Here is an 18,888-nt window from a genome sequence, read left to right as displayed (position 1 = left end):
TTTACCCTGGCTGTTGAGACGCTTGTCCCACTGTGGCACAAGGCGGTAAATGGATGACGTACAGCTGGACGACGTCGTCCGAGATGAATCGTTTGCCCCTTAGAGCCTGTTTATGGGGACCAAAAATCCTGTAATCACAGGGAGAGAGGTCCGGACGGTATGGGGAGGGGGGGGGGTGGCCGAGAGCCTCTTATTTGAATTTCCGCAGGAGTGGCGCGGCACTGTGTTGGCCGTATGATGCTTAACATTGTCGCGGAGCAGAATGACCCAACGGGTGAGACTGCCTGGTCGATTTGATTTGTTCGCTTGGCGAAGGGTGGTTAAGGATTGCGAGTAATGCTGGGCATTCACTGTTGAAAAGTCTTGCAGGAAGTGAATGAGAAGGGGGCCAAAGTAGAACATCAGCAAAACCTTTTGTGCACTCATGTGAACCACGACGTTCAGCTGTACGTGTGGAGCTGGTTCTTTGAGCTCCAATGCACGTGTGTAAAAATCTCCAAACGCAGTATCATCAAAGTGCCTCATACTCATCCATTTCCAACAGCTATTAAAATTTCCTATTGCAATTTAGAAGAAAGAAAAAAATGTCAGTGTATTGAGGACGGTTATGGCCATGGCTGATGTATCCCATGCCACACTTAATTTGAAAGACAATCCATATTCACAGGTTGCTCCATAGGAAGATCTGTAGACGACGTTGCCATTTCGTCCTAAACAGTACAGGAAGTTTTGAGCAAACTTTGCGGCATCTGTTCCTAAGAATGTACTTCTGTAAGAAACAGAAGTCAGTACTGAGACAGTTTATTTTCTCGAATTAATTTTTTTTTATTCACTTGTACAAATTTTAAAATATTTAGAAATGTTTTTTTTTTTTTTTTTTTTTTTTTTTTTTTTTTTTTTTTACTACAGTCCTACTAGTTAAAACGTCACTGCTGTATTTCTGCACTTGCCTTTTCACAATTAAAAAGTAGTGTCTCTGTTTTAATAGTACTTCAAATAAAAGCTTTCTTATTGACAGTTGTTAAACTCAAGTATAGATTTAAGTGTTAGGAAGTCGTTTCTGAAAGTATTTGTATGGAGTGTAGCCATGTATGGAAGTGAAACATTGACAATAAATAGTTTAGACAAGAAGAGAACAGAAGCTTTTGAAATGTGGTGCTACAGAAGAATGCTGAAGATTAGATGGGTAGATCACATAACTAATGAGGAGGTACTGAATAGGATTGGGATGAAGAGGAGTTTGTGGCACAACTTGACTAGAAGAAGGGATCGGTTGGTAGGACATGTTCTGAGACATCGAGGGATCACCAATTTAGTATTGGAGGGCAGCGTGGAGGGTAAAAATCGTAGAGGGAGACTAAGAGATGAATACACTAAACAGATTCAGAAGGATGTAGGTTGCAGTAGGTACTGGGAGATGAAGAAGTTTGCACAGGATAGAGTAGCATGGAGAGCTCCATCAAACCAGGCTCAGGACTGAATACCACGACGACAATAACATTGACAGTTAGTCCAATCTGATTTTTGGTATGGGACATAGAACGTTGCTAATACGTCTTATTATTCTTTGCAGTGATGAGGTGAGCAGCATTCATCCATGTCATCAGATTACTGTCTCAACTTTTTGGATACAGATTACGTGCAAAATGAGAGACATTGTTTTTTAATTCTCCTGATAAATCTGAGTTTTGGCACTTAGAACGTTTAAATTTTCCGCTCGTCAATTAATATTGTAGTACCGGTATTCTAAGCGATTAATTATATTACCATAAATTTGGTCCAAGATGAATAATTTGCGTCTACATACAAGAAAGTAATAAAATGAGGAATGTAAACGAAGAGTGTCACAGCACTCAGAAACAGCAGACCTACGACTTCAATGCAAATGATAAATACGTGTCAGACTCTACAACTTTACCATAAACTAAATGAAGAAGACACAGTGACCAGTTACACTAAAAGATGGAAGGGTTGCACGGGGACGCTTGAGAGCGAGATGGTGGTCGTGTTGCAGACTCGCCGCGCCGCATGGCTGGATCGTCGGACCCCGGAGGGGAGTCCCCGCGGCCGCGGAGTCGAGCGGGGGCGGGAGACAACCCGCCCCCGGGGGGCGGCAGGGCCGCCTCCCCCGCCGCCACCGCGCTGTCGCCCGCCGACCTCGCTGCCGTGAGTACCTCTTCTATTTCGCAACTACAGTGCCACTCATTCCTTTGCATTCTCTCTAACAAATTCCCCAAACCATTGCTGACAGCTTCTACATCTGTTATGACATATACCCATTCAACTAGCCGCTCTTTTCACAGATCTAAGTTCGATTGAGACCACTAGATCTGTTTCCAGTTGATTGCTTCATTTGATAACAGCTTTGTTCGTCATAACCTGAATTCTGTTGGGCTGGGTGGTATAGTGGCAGAAAGTGCGAGTATGGAGATTTTAAGGTCGCGGGATCGAATCCCTGTTTGACGTCAGAGGGTTTCACGCTCCTTTAACGCTAGCATTCACCTCTTGATGGTGTGAAGATACTGTATGCGAGAAATTACACGTGGTCCAGATTCCACGTTTTACTGTAGCTCCTCTTTCTCCGGTAGGACTTGTAACCTCCCCCTCACTTATCGACCTTAATGAAAGTAAAAATTAAATCGCGTGTACCTAATGGAAAATTGGAAAAAGCAATCGTTATTTGTCGGTAATGAGGGAGGAAAGGGTTACATCTAAATGAAAGGAAAAATGTAAATGAAACTGGTGGAAATTAATTTTGAAAATGGGTAAACTTAATAAAGAAAGTACATGTGCGGTCGTTACGTTAACAATTAACTGGCGTTAATTAGATATTTGAGATTTGAGGGAAATTACGGTCGCCAGTCCTATGGACAACTACTATAATAACTGAAAAAGAAAGGTTATTGCACATATAATTAGGACTAAAAGCGTGGCAACTGAAGGTTGACACGTGTTGTGTGAAAACTGAATGATTGTCAGAAGCAATAAATTTCGCTACACTCTGACTTAATTTAGCAAAAGAATTAATAAAACCGGAAAATTGAAAGTTAATTTAGTGACTGAAATTAATAGTGAACTTTGTTTCTGAAGCACTACGAAATTCAATAAAATAAGGTTAGTCTTGGGCTACCACAACAATCATTTAAAAAGCTACTTGAACCTAAGCAATTTAGAAATAAGAGATTTAACTTTGAACTTGAATTAAATGATTCTGAACAATTAACAAAGTAACATTTAGTACGTACCAAGCCGAACTGCAGTCACAGGTAAGCTAAAATATGGTAACAAAACTCGCACTCTTAATTTGTGCTTGTGTATTCTAAATATTGTAGCCAGCTATGAATACCTTAACTGAACTTTGAAATTAAAGCAGTGAAATCTAATGATATTACTTTAATGCTGTCGTTTGAATTTCAACGACACTCGAGTTCATTTCAGAATAGCAAGGGACCCTGCTTGGTAATGCAATTGGGAGAATGAGCAACCAAGGTTCATGCTAAGTCGCTGTATTTTAGTGATGCTAATGGAATAGTTTGACAGCTGAGGTCTGCTATATAGTTCTAAAACTTTACGTGCTTTCAGTCTTTCTTGTTATTTCATTGAAGGTTAGAAGTCGTCGATCAAGGAGCTGGCGACAATCACTTATTGTCGGCCGTAGCTGTTGCAGAAGATGGATGTTGGCGCGCCTTCTTCTCGACACGGTCACCAGGCGAAACGGGCTCTTGATGTGTGCCTGCTAATGTTTCCCGTCCGCGACACCGTGACAGAAACTCTCATAGCAAGTCCAGCGCAATTACATGCTGCCAAACCCCGGAAGCGCGGCAACTCGTGGGAGCGTCACACAACACACCTGCTCCACCGCCCTACTCCAGCCAGGCTCTGCTCTGCCCGCGCTCCAAGCGGCAGAGCCAACACTACCAAAGATTCTAAACACTTTGGTTCTCCACACGACTCATCAATGTAATCGTTCGATAGCATAGTTTTCCCTAGGCAAGACCCAGAGTAAAAAATACAAATAGGATTTACAGAACAAACCAATTATACACCGACATAAATGCATAATAGTGAAACAATTACAATATATAAAGACACAAAAATGTCATATCTTCAGGTAACAAAATAAGGCAAAAAATTTATAGTAGAATAGATGGAAATAGAATGATATGCATTTCCCGCGTTACAGACTACCAGAGTAGGTTAAGGGCGCACAAGCCGCTGAAACGGCGTCCAATTGAAATAACTTGCATTCAAGCAGAGGGATATCTCTCTTGAGAGACTCCCAGCCACTCATGCCATACGAATTTACTTTTAACTAAATTCTACATAATAGACCACTTCTGCCCATTACATGACTCGCTTGGAATTATCCGTTCCTTTCCATGTAGATCTTTTTACTTCTTATTTCTTTATCATCTCTTTGCGTGTGGTTAAGGTTTTCGTAGTAAATATTTTTTTTTATATGGCCTTATACACGGTGCCATTAAAGCCTAGTCGTCTAGTTGTTTCTTTCGATACTTTGACGACACGTTCGCAATTTGCCCCACGGACGTGAGAAATTTGATGAGTTCTTGGAACATCTCAACGTCGTTACCAGCAACATCCCTTTCACCACAGAGGTAGAAAAAGGCAATGCGTTATCTTTCCCCGACTTCCTCATCCGTTGCAAACGAAATGGATGCCTTGGCCCAAGTGCTTATAGAATACATGCCATCAGTCCTCCCCACGCGGCACTGTATTGCAAGCACTAGTGTATCGTGCAAAAATGATATCATACGATGATAAACTGCCCCAACAGCTGAGGCACCTACGCAAGGTATTCACGAGCAGTGGCTATTACGAAACTAAACTCTGCCCGAACAGGCCGTGAAGGTCCAACTGTACCGAGCGGCCGTCAGTCATTCTCAGCCCACAGGTGTCACTGGATGCTGGTATGGAGGGGCATGTGGTCAACACACCGCTTTCCAGGCCATTTTGTCAGTTTATAAGACCGGAGCCGCTACTTCTCAATTAAGTACCTCCCCAGTCTCCCTCAGAAGGGCTGAGTACACCCCGCTTGCCAACAGAGCTTGACAGACCGGATCGTCACCCATCCAAGTGCTAGCTCAGCCCAACAGCGTTTAATGATCTGAAAGGTAACCTGTATTGCCACTACGGCAAGGCTGCAGATAAATGATTTCAAGCAAGAATCACTTTCAGAGCACCTACAAGGAGCAGGAAAAGAAACACGCTTTATTTCTGTTCTGCGGCCCATGTGGGGCAGATCTAGACGCACCTAACAAAAGTCCATTAATTAGTGAGACCGGCTAATTAAGGAGAGGGTAACAGGACACCTGAGATCTATAGTATATCTAACAAGTGTGGCGAATCTTACGTCGGACAAACAGTACGCACTGTGAAACAACGCTAGGACGAGGTGTCATCGCCTACGCTACCCGAGAAATCTACCTTAGCTGAGCATGCTTCATAAAAGTCCACCAGATAAAATCTCACAAAACTGCTGTGACTGGGTAATTAAAAGAGCCACTGAAATAAAAATCACCGATAACACGCTAAATAGAGACGGTAGCCTACAGCTTAGCAAGGCGTGGAATTCACCTATCGCGCGTTTGAGGAGTGAACATCATCGCCGACTCAACGCATGTGCTTATCAAGCGATGCCGAGCACCAGTGACGTCACAGCCGTCAGCTAGTTGATATAAGGAGCGTGCCAGCAGCGCACTGGCAGTCATACCAGTTGACAATGGCCAACGAGTGCGTGGCCAAAGGTTCGTGTAATTTTAATCACTTCACGCGGTTGTAAGCCTGGGAACCTTTTATTCAGTGTTACCGCCTCGAGACTCTGCATTCTTAATTTCCACTTTGGTTTCCCCTTCAGAAAATAGCCCCAGCTCTACTAACATGCATTGAAAGTCAGGACCACCCCTTATTTGCAGCGACGTAATACAGTTTGTGGGGGAGCACTGCTCATCTTAATTTTGACACTTTTTTTTACAGAGGCCTTTTGAAGGAACTGACGTATTTCAATTGAAGCAGAGGTCAAAATACTTCTACTTCGATAATTACTTTTACTTCAAGTACCGTATTTCAATAACTGATGATTAATTATAAATATGGATTAAGACATATCACAAACATTTGTAATAATTTGCCTAGAACTAATCCAGTTTCAGTTTCACAATCCTCTGATCAAATAGAGTCGTTTGATATAGGCCCTGTATCACTACAACATTCTGCTTGACTTTTATTTCGGCATCTCACTAGTGATTTTTGATTTTTATGTGTTTGCAGATCTAGCACCACCTTTCCAGGCAGTACGTTACACATACGATGTGTATGCGACCAGCGTCAAGAATGTTTAAAGTACTCGCAATGTCATTTGGATGCACTGAATTACCTCAACAACTAGCCGTCAGTATAGCTTAAAATTACAAGAAAATTTAGTCATAAGTTGCGTCGTAATACGGACTCAGGGTTTGATAGACGGTATAGGAATGACGTCACAAGTCAATAGTAGAAAAGCAGCAACCTCAACTAACAGGAGGGGGAGGGGGGGGGGGACACATGCCATTTGTGTAGTTGTGTTGACTACCTTGACGCTTTATCGTTTAGTGCAGCTAGCAGACACTTGACAGCTACAGACATGTGTATTTTTTCAAGATGTCGTCGTTGTACTGTTTTTCTATGTGGTGAAGTTCACAACACTGAGAGAACAAAAACTTCTGTGCATCGGTCTCGTGTTAAATTTATGTACAAAGCAATAATGAACAAACATTATTAGAACTTTTGTACGTTCATTATAAAGCTGAGATAACAACTGAAGCAGTGGACCTACAACCGTGGACAACAAACATGGGTTTCGGAATCTACGTTATTAATGAGGCTCGAATTAATATCATTTTAAACAAACTATACGTAGATCTCAGTTGACATCGTGTAGTTTATCACGCACTGTGCACTGACTGAAGAGGCATTCAGGTGAATTAGCGGGTTTCATGAAATTATAGCGTGATTCAACTAATACTGGGTGTCAACAAAAATCGCAGACAGCGTTTACCATATTGTATAGGACGGCAAACTGATATTTTTTCTAAACAGGAAATACTAGTCAAAAATGCAGTTTGCACGCTGTTCTGTGTTAAAACTTCAAAAAGATGGAGTCAAAGCTGCGCAGGATTGTCTCGACGCATTTCTGCATGATGGATTCTTGGACTGGGCCAATAACTGTATAACCCATTTTGTAGAGGAAGAAGACCCGCCGAACAGCGAAAAATATTTCATTGAACTTTATTTGTAGACCTGATTCGCAAACATATTTCGATTATCAGTGACCTGCAATGAAAGAAAAAATTGTAACGTCAATAACGAAACGTAAGAAGTAGACTTTTTCCCTATTTGTTACGACATTTTTATATTGTAAGATAAGTCTATAAATAGCTTATCACGCCAAATCCTAAAATAAGTTTCACCAGAGTTCAACTGTCATAAATTTTAGATTTTGAACTCACCACAGTTAAAAAAATCCAAAATCTTAAACAATGTAACAGCCACAGAGAAACGTCTGTAAAAATAAATAAATAATTAAATCAACTCTGTTCCATATTACACATGATGCTTGAATATGTACGAGGGTACTTCACGAAGTACACACATCAAAAAATGATTTGCATAACCTCGGTTCCGACAGGTCCGAAACCTGTACAGAAAACTGGAATAGAGATGAACATAAACCTCATTTCTGCCCTTTTCATTCCTCAAGAAACCCACACATTGCATGTTGTATCACCATACAGCGAGATCTTCAGAGGTGATGCAAAACTTTTTTGATAAAGGTGAGATGCACATTATTATGGCAGATCAAATGGCTTTTATTGAATGGTGCACTGCACTTCAAAGAGACATAATCATGGCACTATATTTCAACACAGTGACTAAGTACCTAGAAAGAGTGGTCGGAACGTCCTACCAGCCGTTCCGTTCTTCAACGATAGAGACCCGCTCCTTCGTCACATAGCCAGTCGAGAACAGCTACGTGAAGTCTCTCATCATAGGAAAATCTGCGATATCTGTAAATCAGTTCCTTGACTGACGCCGTGGCCGATGTCGATTGGCTTCCTTCTCGATCAGCATCAACTGTGTCGGTGAAACTGTTGGCACCATTTCACTACCGCTGGACAAGATAGTGCGTTTGGTCCATGTCCCGTCAGAACTTCACGTGAATTTATGTTTTACGTTTAAACTAAACGTATTTTTCACAAGAGTTGAACTGTGCCAGTATTTCAACTTTGGAGTACGTTTCCAGTCGCCACTCCATTTCACTCACACACTATGATGCACCTGTTATCCGTACAGCAGCGGAACTGTGGCCGCAGGAAACCCGGAACAAGTTCTCTCTGCTGACAATGAACTACTCTTGCTGTGCAATGGTCTTAGCGTGGGTCGACGTGTGTCAGGTCATTACAACAAAAGGCTGCGCATATCATTCTACGATATTGTGTCACGGCAAACAAGCTTAGTCACATACGTGACATATATTGCATGAAATGCGGTATTTAGTTAACATTATTTTTTTATGGTTTTCTTTCGATACTTAGAGCGGATTGTTCGTGTAATGACCCGTGTAGAGTCAGGGAATTCTCAGTCAAATACAAAATGAATTTTTACTGAGGAAAATGCAGTCCCAGTTTGGAGTGTTTGGGAGGAGATTTCAAATTCCTTTATTTGCTTTACAGTCTAGGAAACCCTACCGAAAACCTATATATAACCAATGTGGGGTCAGACCTATTTATAATTTTAAATCAATACATTGTTGTTGTTGTTGTGGTCTTCAGTCCTGAGACTGGTTTGATGCAGCTCTCCATGGTTTCCTATCCTGTGCAAGCTTCTTCATCTCCAAGTACCTACTGCAACCTACATCCTTCTGATCTGCTTAGTGTATTCATCCCTTGGTCTCCCTCTACAATTTTTAACCTCCACGCTGCCCTCCAATACTAAACTGGTGATCCCTTGATGCCTCAGAACATTTTCATCTACAGCCATACTCCGCAAGCCACCTGACAGAGTGTGGCGGAGGGTACCCTGAGTACCTCTATCGGTTCTCCCTTCTATTCCAGTCTCGTATTGTACGTGGAAAGAAGGATTGTCGGTATGCTTCTGTGTGGGCTCTAATCTCTTTGATTTTATCCTCATGATCTCTTCGCGAGATATACGTAGGAGGGAGCAATATACTGCTCGACTCTTCGGTGAAGGTATGTTCTCGGAAACTTAACAAAAGCCCGTACCGAGCTACTGAGCGTCTCTCCTGCAGAGTCTTCCACTGGAGTTTATCTATCACCTCCGTAACGCTTTCGCGATTACTAAATGATCCTGTAACGAAGCGCGCTGCTCTCCGTTGGATCTTCTCTATCTCTTCTATCAACCCTATCTGGTGCGGATCCCACACTGCTGAGCAGTATTCAAGCAGTGGGCGAACAAGCGTACTGTAACCTACTTCCTTTGTTGTCGGATTGCATTTCCTTAGGATTCTTCCAATGAATCTCAGTCTGGCATCCGCTTTACCGACGATCAACTTTATATGATCATTCCATTTTAAATCACTCCTAATGCGTACTCCCAGATAATTTATGGAATTAACTGCTTCCAGTTGCTGACCTGCTATTTTGTAGCTAAATGATAAGGGACCTATCTTTCTATGTATTCGCATCACATTACACTTGTCTACATTGTAAAAACATGCCCTACCAACCGATCCCTTCTCCTAGTCAAGTTGTGCCACAAATTTCTCTTCTCCCCAATCCTATTCAATACTTCCTCATTAGTTATGTGATCTACGCATCTAATCTTCAGCATTCTTCTGTAGCACCACATTTCGAAAGCTTCTATTCTCTTCTTGTCCAAACTATTTATCGTCCATGTTTCACTTCCATACATGGCTACACTCCATACAAATCCTTTCAGAAACGAATTCCTGACATTTAAATCTATACACGATGTTATCAAATTTCTCTTCTTCAGATATGCTTTCCTTGCCATTGCCAGTCTACACTTTATACCCTCTCTACTTCGACCATCATCAGTTATTTTGCTCCCCAAATAGCAAAACTCATTTACTGCTTTAAGTGTCTCATTTCCTAATCTAATTCCCTCAGCATCACCCGACTTAAGTCGACTACATTCCATTTTCCTTGTTTTGCTTTTGTTGATGTTCATCTTATATCCTCGTTTCAAGACACTATCCATTCCGTTCAACTGCTCTTGCAAGTCCTTTGCTCTCTCTGACAGAATTACAATGTCATCGGCGAACTTTAAGGTTTTCATTTCTTCTTCATGGATTTTAATACCTACTCCGAATTTTTCTTTTGTTTCCTGTACTGCTTGCTCAATATACAGATTGTACAACATCTGGGAGAGGCTACAACCCTGTCTCACTCCCTTCCCAACCACTGCTTCCCCTTCATGCCCCTCAACTCTTATAACTGCCATCTGGTTTCTGTACAAATTGTAAATAGATTTTCGCTCCCTGTATTTTACCCCTACCACCTTCAGAATTTGAAAGAGAGTGTTCCAGTCAACATTTTCAAAAGCTTTCTCTAAGTCCACAAATGCTAGGAACGTAGGTTTGCCTTTCCTTAATCTAGCTTCTAAGATAAGTCGTAGGGTCAGTATTGCCTCACGTGTTCCAATATTTCTACGGAATCCAAACTGATCTTCCCCAAGGTCGGCTTCTACTAGTTTTTCCATTCGTCTGTAAAGAATTCGTGTTAGTATTTTGTAGCCGTGACTTATTAAACTGATAGTTTGGTAATTTTCACATCTGTCAACACCTGCTCTCCTTGGGACTGGAATTATTATATTCTTCTTGAAGTCTGAAGGTATTTCGCCTGTCTCATATATCTTGCTCACCAGACGGTAGAGTTTTGTCAGGACTGGCTCTCCCAAGGCTGTCAGTAGTTCTAATGGAATGTTGTCTACTCCGGGGGCCTTGTTTCGACTCAGGTCTTTCAATGCTCTGTCAAACTCTTCACGCAGTATCGCATCTCCCATTTCATCATCATCTACATCCTCTTCCATTTCCATAATATTGTCCTCAAGTACATCGCCCTTGTATAGACCCTCTATATACGCCTTCCACCTTTCTGCTTTCCCTTCTTTCCTTAGAACTGGGTTTCCATCTGAGCTCTTGATATTCATACAAGTGGCTCTCTTTTCTCCAAAGGTCTCTTTAATTTTCCTGTAGGCAGTATCTATCTTACCCCTAGTGAGATATGCCTTTACATCCTTACATTTGTCCTCTAGCCATCCCTGCTTAGCCATTTTGCACTTCCTTTTGGTCTCATTTTTGAGACGTTTGTATTTCTTTTTGCCTGCTTCATTTACAGCATTTTTATATTTTCTTCTTTCATCAATTAAATTTAATATTTCTTCTGTTACCCAAGGATTTCTACTAGCCCTCGTCTTTTTACCTACTTGATCCTCTGCTGCCTTCACTACTGCATCCCTCAGAGCTACCCATTCTTCTTCTACTGTATTTCTTTCCCCCATTCCTGTCAATTGTTCCCTTATGCTCTCCCTGAAACTCTGTACAACCTCTGGTTTAGTCAGTTTATCCAGGTCCCATCTCCTTAAATTCCCCCCTTTTTGCAATTTCTTCAGTTTTAATCTACAATTCATAACCAATACATACCAGATCGAAAATGAAACTTTATTGTATGTCAAAGTTGAAGAGTTCTTATGTGAAAAGTTCGATTGGCTAAAGTTGTTTGATGTTTTTAATGGTGTAAATTGCGTAAATTTCCTTCTTTAGTGTACTTATTATATAAGCTATGTATCACATATAGTATAGCAGATACGTAATCTCCAATTTTATATTTTTCTTTCTACAAGACTTCAGTATGCTTCTCTAATTGCATAATATTTGCAAAACCCAGGGTAAGCCTGGCTTCTGAACTGCATCTCAACAAAACGATTAAAGCTCTCTAGTTGCACCAGAATGCAGTATCTTGATCTAATATTCAGAGTGCAGACGGAACTATCTAATTACGATTGTTGTTCACTTACGGTACCGAGACTTAGGAGTAATATAACTGGGCTGTTAAACATGAAATGGTACTGAAATCCAAAATTCACTGTCATTATTATCTAAGAGCGACAACTGAAGTTTAGATACTGCAACTAGCACTGCACCGAACACCATAAATTTGTTTATTATGTAACATTTAATGACGTTAAACTGAACTTGGCAGTCTGCAAAGGTTAATAACTGAACACTGAAAAGTAACTACCTGTGACAAAGCCGACAACTGTCCCATCAACAATCAAAATTTTAAACAGTTCACTGTTGCGTCTTAAATCTGTACGCGGTTATTAATTGAACTTTTGTTCCATAACTACAACACGCATTTGTTCGCCTTCTCCCTTGAAAAACGGAAACTTTGCTCTGCTCTGCTTTGGCAAAATACCTTAAATAAATCACTGAACTGCAGGTACCTATAAGAAATCACTGTGCTGTATGAGTGCTTCATAATTAATGTATCTACTTGCTAAACCCCAAATCATTCGTAAAGAATGCAGGCAGTTGAACACCCAACAGTGCAATGCTTGTCAGTAACACACAGAAGAGCCAACGAAAGTGGTACATCTGCCTAATATCATGTAGGGCACTCGCGAGCATGCAGAAATTCCACAACATGACTTTGTGTGGAGTCGACTGAAGTCTTAAGTAGTGCTGAAGGGACTGACACCATGAATCTTGCTGGACTGTTCATATATCCGCAAGAGTTCGAAAGGGTGGAGATGTCATCTGAACAGGACGTTACAAGGCATGCCAGATATGCTCAATAATTTTCATATCTGGGGTGGGGGGGGGGGGTGTTTGACGGGCAGCGGAAGTGTTGAAACTCAAGAGAATGCTTATTTAGCTACTCTAGTAATTCTGAGTGTGTAGGGTGTCGCATGTCCTGCTGGAATTGCCCAAGTCCGTCGGAATGCACAATGGACATGAATGGATGCAGGTGATCGGACAGGATGTTTATGTACGTGTCACATATCGGAGTTGTTTCTAGATGTATCAAGGGTCCCATATTAATCCAATTACACACGCCACAGACCATAACAGAGCCTCCACCAGCTAGAAGAGTTCCCTGCTGACATGCAAGGTACATGGATTCATGAGGTTGTCTCCATACCCGTACATGTCCATCCGTTAGATACAATTTGAAACGAGACTCGTGCGACCAGGCAACGTGTTTCCGGTCATCAACAGTCCAATGTTGGTGTTTGTGGGCCCACGCAAAGCGCAACTTTTTGTGTAGTGCAGTCATCTAGAGTACGCGAGTAGGCCTTCGGCTCTGAAAGTCCATATTGATTATGTTTCATTGAATGGTTCCCAAGCTGACACTTGTTGATGGCCCAGCATTGAAATCTGCAGCAATTTGCGGAAGGGTTGCACTTCTGTCACGTTGAACGATTCTCTTCAGTCGTCATTGGTCCCGTTATTGCAGGATCTTTTTCCGGCGGCAGCGATGTCGGAGATATGACGTTTTACCCGGTTCCTGATATTCACGGTACACTTGTGTAATGGTCGTACGGGAAAATCCCAACTTCATCGCTACCTCGGACATGCTGTGTCTCATCGCTCGTGCGCCGTGTATAACACCACTTTCGAACTGACTTAATCTTGATAACCTGCCATTGTAGCAGTAGTAACCAATCTAACAACTGTGCCAGAAACTTGTTGTCTTATATAGACGTTGCCGACCGCAGCAGCATAATCTGATTATCTACATATCTCTGTATTTGTATACGCACGCCTATACAAGTTTCTTTGGCGCTTCGCTCTATTATGTTAGTTACACTCAGAAGCATTAAAGTAAAGCGTGACAAACCTAGATTAAAAATGCAAAAGACTATTTCAGACCGAAGTTATACTGAGACTCGAAATCTTACAGTTTGAATTACATTATTGTAGGAAACTGGGATCTTCTTTAAGTATTGTCACAAACAATGAGACAGATACAAGCAGAAAACAAAGAGAAGTAAGAACACGAATTTCATAATATTTACTCCTTACATTTGTTTGAATTGCATATGAAAGCGGTGAAGAATAATTTATTAATTGCCTGAACACATTACTGATAATTACGAAATTGATACCAAGAAAGAGATTCTTGATAGGAATTTCACACTTCTTATAAAATAATTCACGGAATGAATAATGACGACAAAACAGCTTGCACAAATATTACAGTTAGTATTCGTTACAAATAGATAGATTCAGATACATGTTACCTCGTTTCAAGTGTACAGGCAAACACGGAACCGTTTTAACAATTATTTACAACCAGCTATGTTCACCAACGACACAGCGCATTTCACGACTTTCGACTGCCCTACAAGACGATAGTAACCTCATCTGCCCCTAGCGCAAACTCTGGCAACCAAAGACCTGTATATTATCCAAGTGTTCAGGTACACAGCCACAAAGATTATAAAACTTAGAGCCACTTATCATAGAACACACCCTTCAATGGGTATTTGTGTGCGAGTATACAGATTAAGTCGATGACTTGCTCGACATGTCTAGTGTGGCCACGTCGACACCGATTAAAAACGAGTCGTGTTTGAAACATTAACCCTTTTTTATTCTTCATTGTCACGTAATTCCCTCTTCCCAGAGGGAGAGGGTTGTCTCGCAACCGAGCAATATTGAACTCTCTAACCAAAGGAGTTTAAAAGATAAAATGATAATTTTCCTGGGATGGGATGCACTATATATAAGTACTTCTAAAATATGCTCATGTTCAGAATAAACAGAACGCTTTCAACGGCTAGAGATAGGACGTTCATATTCACAGGACAAGTACATTAGTATGTTCTGCAGAAATGATTAGCATTTGAACGTTGTCGGCGTGTGGGTTCAAGTTCAGCATCGACATCGCGGCACCACCTACCGTTGAAGCGTGCCTGTCAAATCAGTGAGTTTGAAAGAGGGTGGATTATTGGCATGAGAGAAAGTGATGCATCTACCCGAGAAATTGCTGCTCGTGTGGGACGAAGTGTCTCTTCAGTGCAACGGCTGTGTGCAAAATGTTTCACGGAAGGCCACAGAACCCGACGAGATGGGTCAGGTCGCACCACCCAGACCTTCCCCGAGAAGATCGACACTTCATCCGAATAGGATTTCTTGACAAATCTGCGTCCTCCTCGGCTCTGACGCTGCAGTATAACACATCGTACACTACCAGGGAAGACAGTCCGTCGCCGTTTATTACAGCGTGAGTTACGTGAGCATCGTCCACTTCCCCGCCTACCTTTGACAAATGTGCAGAAACATGCTAGACTGCAATGGTGTATGGAATGACGTCACTGGCGACAGGAATGGCATCGGATAGTGTTTCCAGACGAATCCGGATTCTGCTTGTTTGAAAATGGTGGCCGCGTTTTGGTTCGCCGCAAACAGGGGTAGTGACGTCACAATGATTGTGTTCGTACAGAACAGCTCAAGGCTTTATGGTCTGTACGTGAATGACATCCTGCAACCCGTAGTCATACAATTTCTGCATATCATCCCAGGCGCCATTTTTCAGCAAGACAATGCACGACTTCATGTTCCACAAACAAATGTCTTCTTGGTGTCACAGGATGTCAGTCTTTTGCTCTGGCCTGCCACACTGATTTGTCGCCAGTCTAAAATGTCCGGGGTATGATGAAACAATAGGTGCAGCGCTGTGGCCCAGTGTCAACAAACGCAGATGAACTTTGGAGCCAGGTGAATGTAGCGTGGATGGCTATACCACAGGACGCCATTCGCGCCTTATACGCATCGATGCCATCGCGCATGGAACAAGTTATCAAGGACCATGGCAGACACTGTGCCTACGAGACAACAGGACACATGCTTAACTGAGGTAAATGGAAATGCCGTGTGGCTAGGGCCTCCCGTCGGGTAGACCGTTCGCCTGGTGCAAGTCTTTCGAGTTGACGCCACTTCGGCGACTTGCATGTCGATGGGTATGAAATCATGATGATAAGGACAACACAACACCCAGTCCATGAGCAGAGAAAATCTCCGACCCAGCCGGGAATTGAAACCGGGCCCTTAGGATTGACGTTTCCTTTCGCTGACCACTCAGCTACCAGGGGCGGACCTTACCCGAGGTGACTGAAATGATACTCATATCTGCAGACCGTACTAATGTACATATCCCGTTAATATGAACGTCCTATTTCTAGTCGTTCACGGTGTATATTAAAAGATATTTTGCATTGATGATGCTGTCTGTCTTTCGAAACAGTGTTAATGACTTTCGAGAAAATTAAATCAAATATGCACTGCTTTACACATCGCTACCACTCGATGGGAGCGTTCTAGATGTAGTAGGAGTAATCAAGAGGGGGAAGTTGGATTGGTCTTTGGAGCAGTTAAATTCTTATGGAGTTAACTGATTCAGTTTGGTAAAGTTGTGGGGATAGGTATGATGTGGGCGGATCTTTTGTAGGAATATGTAGCATTCGGTATACGAATGCGTGACTGGTCATTTCAAGGCGAGGAAAGAAAGAGACAAAGGGAAGGATTGGGATGGAGGGGAACCACTGAAATTAGCAAGGTACAGGGAGGAGCGGGTTAAGTCTGATGGGAGGGATAGCTGGCGGGGTAGATTTTGTTAACAAGGAGTGGGAGTCTATTGAAATTGGAATCCGTAAGTGCGAGTGGGTGGGATTTGCTGATGTAGCGGCAATAGTAAACCATGATTGGTAATTATGGTGGAAACAGTAGGGTTTTTGGAGCCGAGTTTACGGGAAGTATAGGATTTTGGTGTTGTTCTTTATGGGCAAAGAAGTGGTGAACAGTGACTAATCCATAAAAAATTATGTTAGGGGAAGATAAACGGATTAGGCGAACCAGGAGAAATGCATGGCGTTCAAGGATTTGGAGGGGTTGATAGAACGCTGCTGAAGCAGATACCCATGCGAGATTTACGTAGGAGAGGATGGATCGGATCAAAGCCTTGTAAGTGTGGAGCATGGTGGAACGATGCAGACCCCATATCGGTTCAGTTAGTAGCATCGATAATTCAGTTTATTGTGGGCTTTCTGTTGAGTAATTAGTAGGTCTCCATTAGTTTTCTACAAGCGCTACTCCGAGTTACTTTACTATATTCGTTAATTTGACACGAAGATAATAAATGGTAACATGAAAGTCATGTTGTACGAGACTATCAGTCGTTGGTCCTTACTATTACTGCCTGAGTTTTGGAGGGATTAAGAAAGGATTATGGAATTCTGGAAAGGAGCCTCCACTGGAGAAATGACCATATATACAACTTCTAGAAACAACGTAGACATGAGAACTCTGGAACACATCTTGCTGTTGGTGTTCGTGTTTAGTTCTTTCTTGTTGGATTAAGCATACACAGGTGCTAAAAAAGTCACCATCTGCGTGAATAAGAAAGTAAGCAATCTAAGTAAACAATCAGACTGGTCAGCCGCAGACAGATTACAGTTTAACGTCCCGTTGATGACGGGGTCATTAGAGGCGGAGCACAAACTTGGAAAAGGAAGGGACGGGAAAGGAAATTGGCCGTGCCGTTACTAAAGTAACCGTTCCACCATTTACTTGTGGCGATTTAGGAAAATCGCGGAAAACCTAAATTTGGGTGGTTGGTCTGGGATTTGCACAGTCGTTCTCCCGAATGCGAGATCAGTGTGCTAATCGCTGCGCCATCTCGCTCGGCTGTCTCGCACTGCAGACCAGCGACACCTGATGCGGCCTCGCCTCCAGACAACTATGTAGCAATGATAACGGGAAATCATTAGAAAAGTCCTGATGTCGATAAACGGTCGGCTTGCTTTCAATCGCAACATGAAATTTTCTATGTCTTGCCACGTGTTTTCGAAATTTTTGAAAGGGTTGTGTCGAGACTTCAGAAAACTACTTTCGCTTCCACAATTCATTGATTTTAACTAACATATTTTTGATGACCCTGGTAGTCAAGTTCGCTGTGTGAACTTCTGTTGACACTTCTTTCACTGTTCAGGTGGCAGTGCAGACGTATCAGTACAAGACTGAGTCGTTGCTGCTTACCTGTTGCTGCGATTGATGCAACAAGCAATGTGATACTGTGACTCGACAGCCCAAAAGTTGGCGTTTACATTTAATCACATAGCGGTGCACTTTTCTGTGTCTAATTCGCTCTTTGGTCCCTTGCTAATAATACTGCATTGTTATACATCTAGTTTTTCTCGTGTCTCTGTCCCGCATCTACAAGGGGTCGACATTCCTATTATGGGATAAGGCGTGGTTAATTTAGGGGAGGCTGGATGCGCTTTCTGACGCCACTCCGTTACCCCGGCATGACATTCCCCAAATGTCTGCGTGTAGTGTTGTCAGCTGAAGAGTGCGAACGTTTTCGAAGTGTTTGCAAATCGTGTACCTGAGGTGGGACTTGGCAACCAGCCCGCTATTCACTTATTCGGACGTCGGGAACCGCCTAAAAACAACATCCAGGCTGCTCGGTTGAATCTGATAGCGGATTCGATCCGCGGCCGGCGCACATATTCGAATCCCAGAAGCGGTGTGTTAACGCGCTAGCTATCCGGGCGTGTTCCATTTCCATTGAAACATAACACTAAAACTGCAGTACCATCAAGAACAGCAATTAATGAAAATTTTACTGATAGTGTGATTACAGTACGGAATGAACAATAGATGATTAAAGTTTTAGGAGATGAAGCGCGAAATGAAGTACGTCGTGCTGCCGCGTCTGCGGCAACAATCACTCTAATCTGGCTGGGCATCAAGTCGGACCTATCCTGACTGACACACACGAGTACATTATTCCATGCTGCTCAAACTCCATACAACTGTTCATCGTTCGTAATGGGGGGTGGTTG

At 42.4% G+C, this 18,888-nt stretch overlaps 1 protein-coding gene across 1 annotated transcript in view; it reads left to right on the top strand.

Moving 5' to 3' along the window:
- The window catches only part of LOC126272264 (multiple C2 and transmembrane domain-containing protein), a 1,046,785-nt gene that overhangs the window by 57,299 nt on the left and 970,598 nt on the right, over positions 1-18,888 (top strand). The window contains exon 2 of the mRNA XM_049974999.1: positions 2,015-2,166. Coding sequence (XP_049830956.1) covers positions 2,029-2,166 — 138 coding nt within the window. The 5' untranslated portion in view covers positions 2,015-2,028. The remainder of the gene's footprint in view (positions 1-2,014; positions 2,167-18,888) is intronic.

This window comes from Schistocerca gregaria, chromosome 5, assembly GCF_023897955.1.
Source record: "Schistocerca gregaria isolate iqSchGreg1 chromosome 5, iqSchGreg1.2, whole genome shotgun sequence".
NCBI lineage: Eukaryota > Metazoa > Arthropoda > Insecta > Orthoptera > Acrididae > Schistocerca > Schistocerca gregaria.
This window is presented reverse-complemented; position numbering and strand designations above follow the sequence as displayed.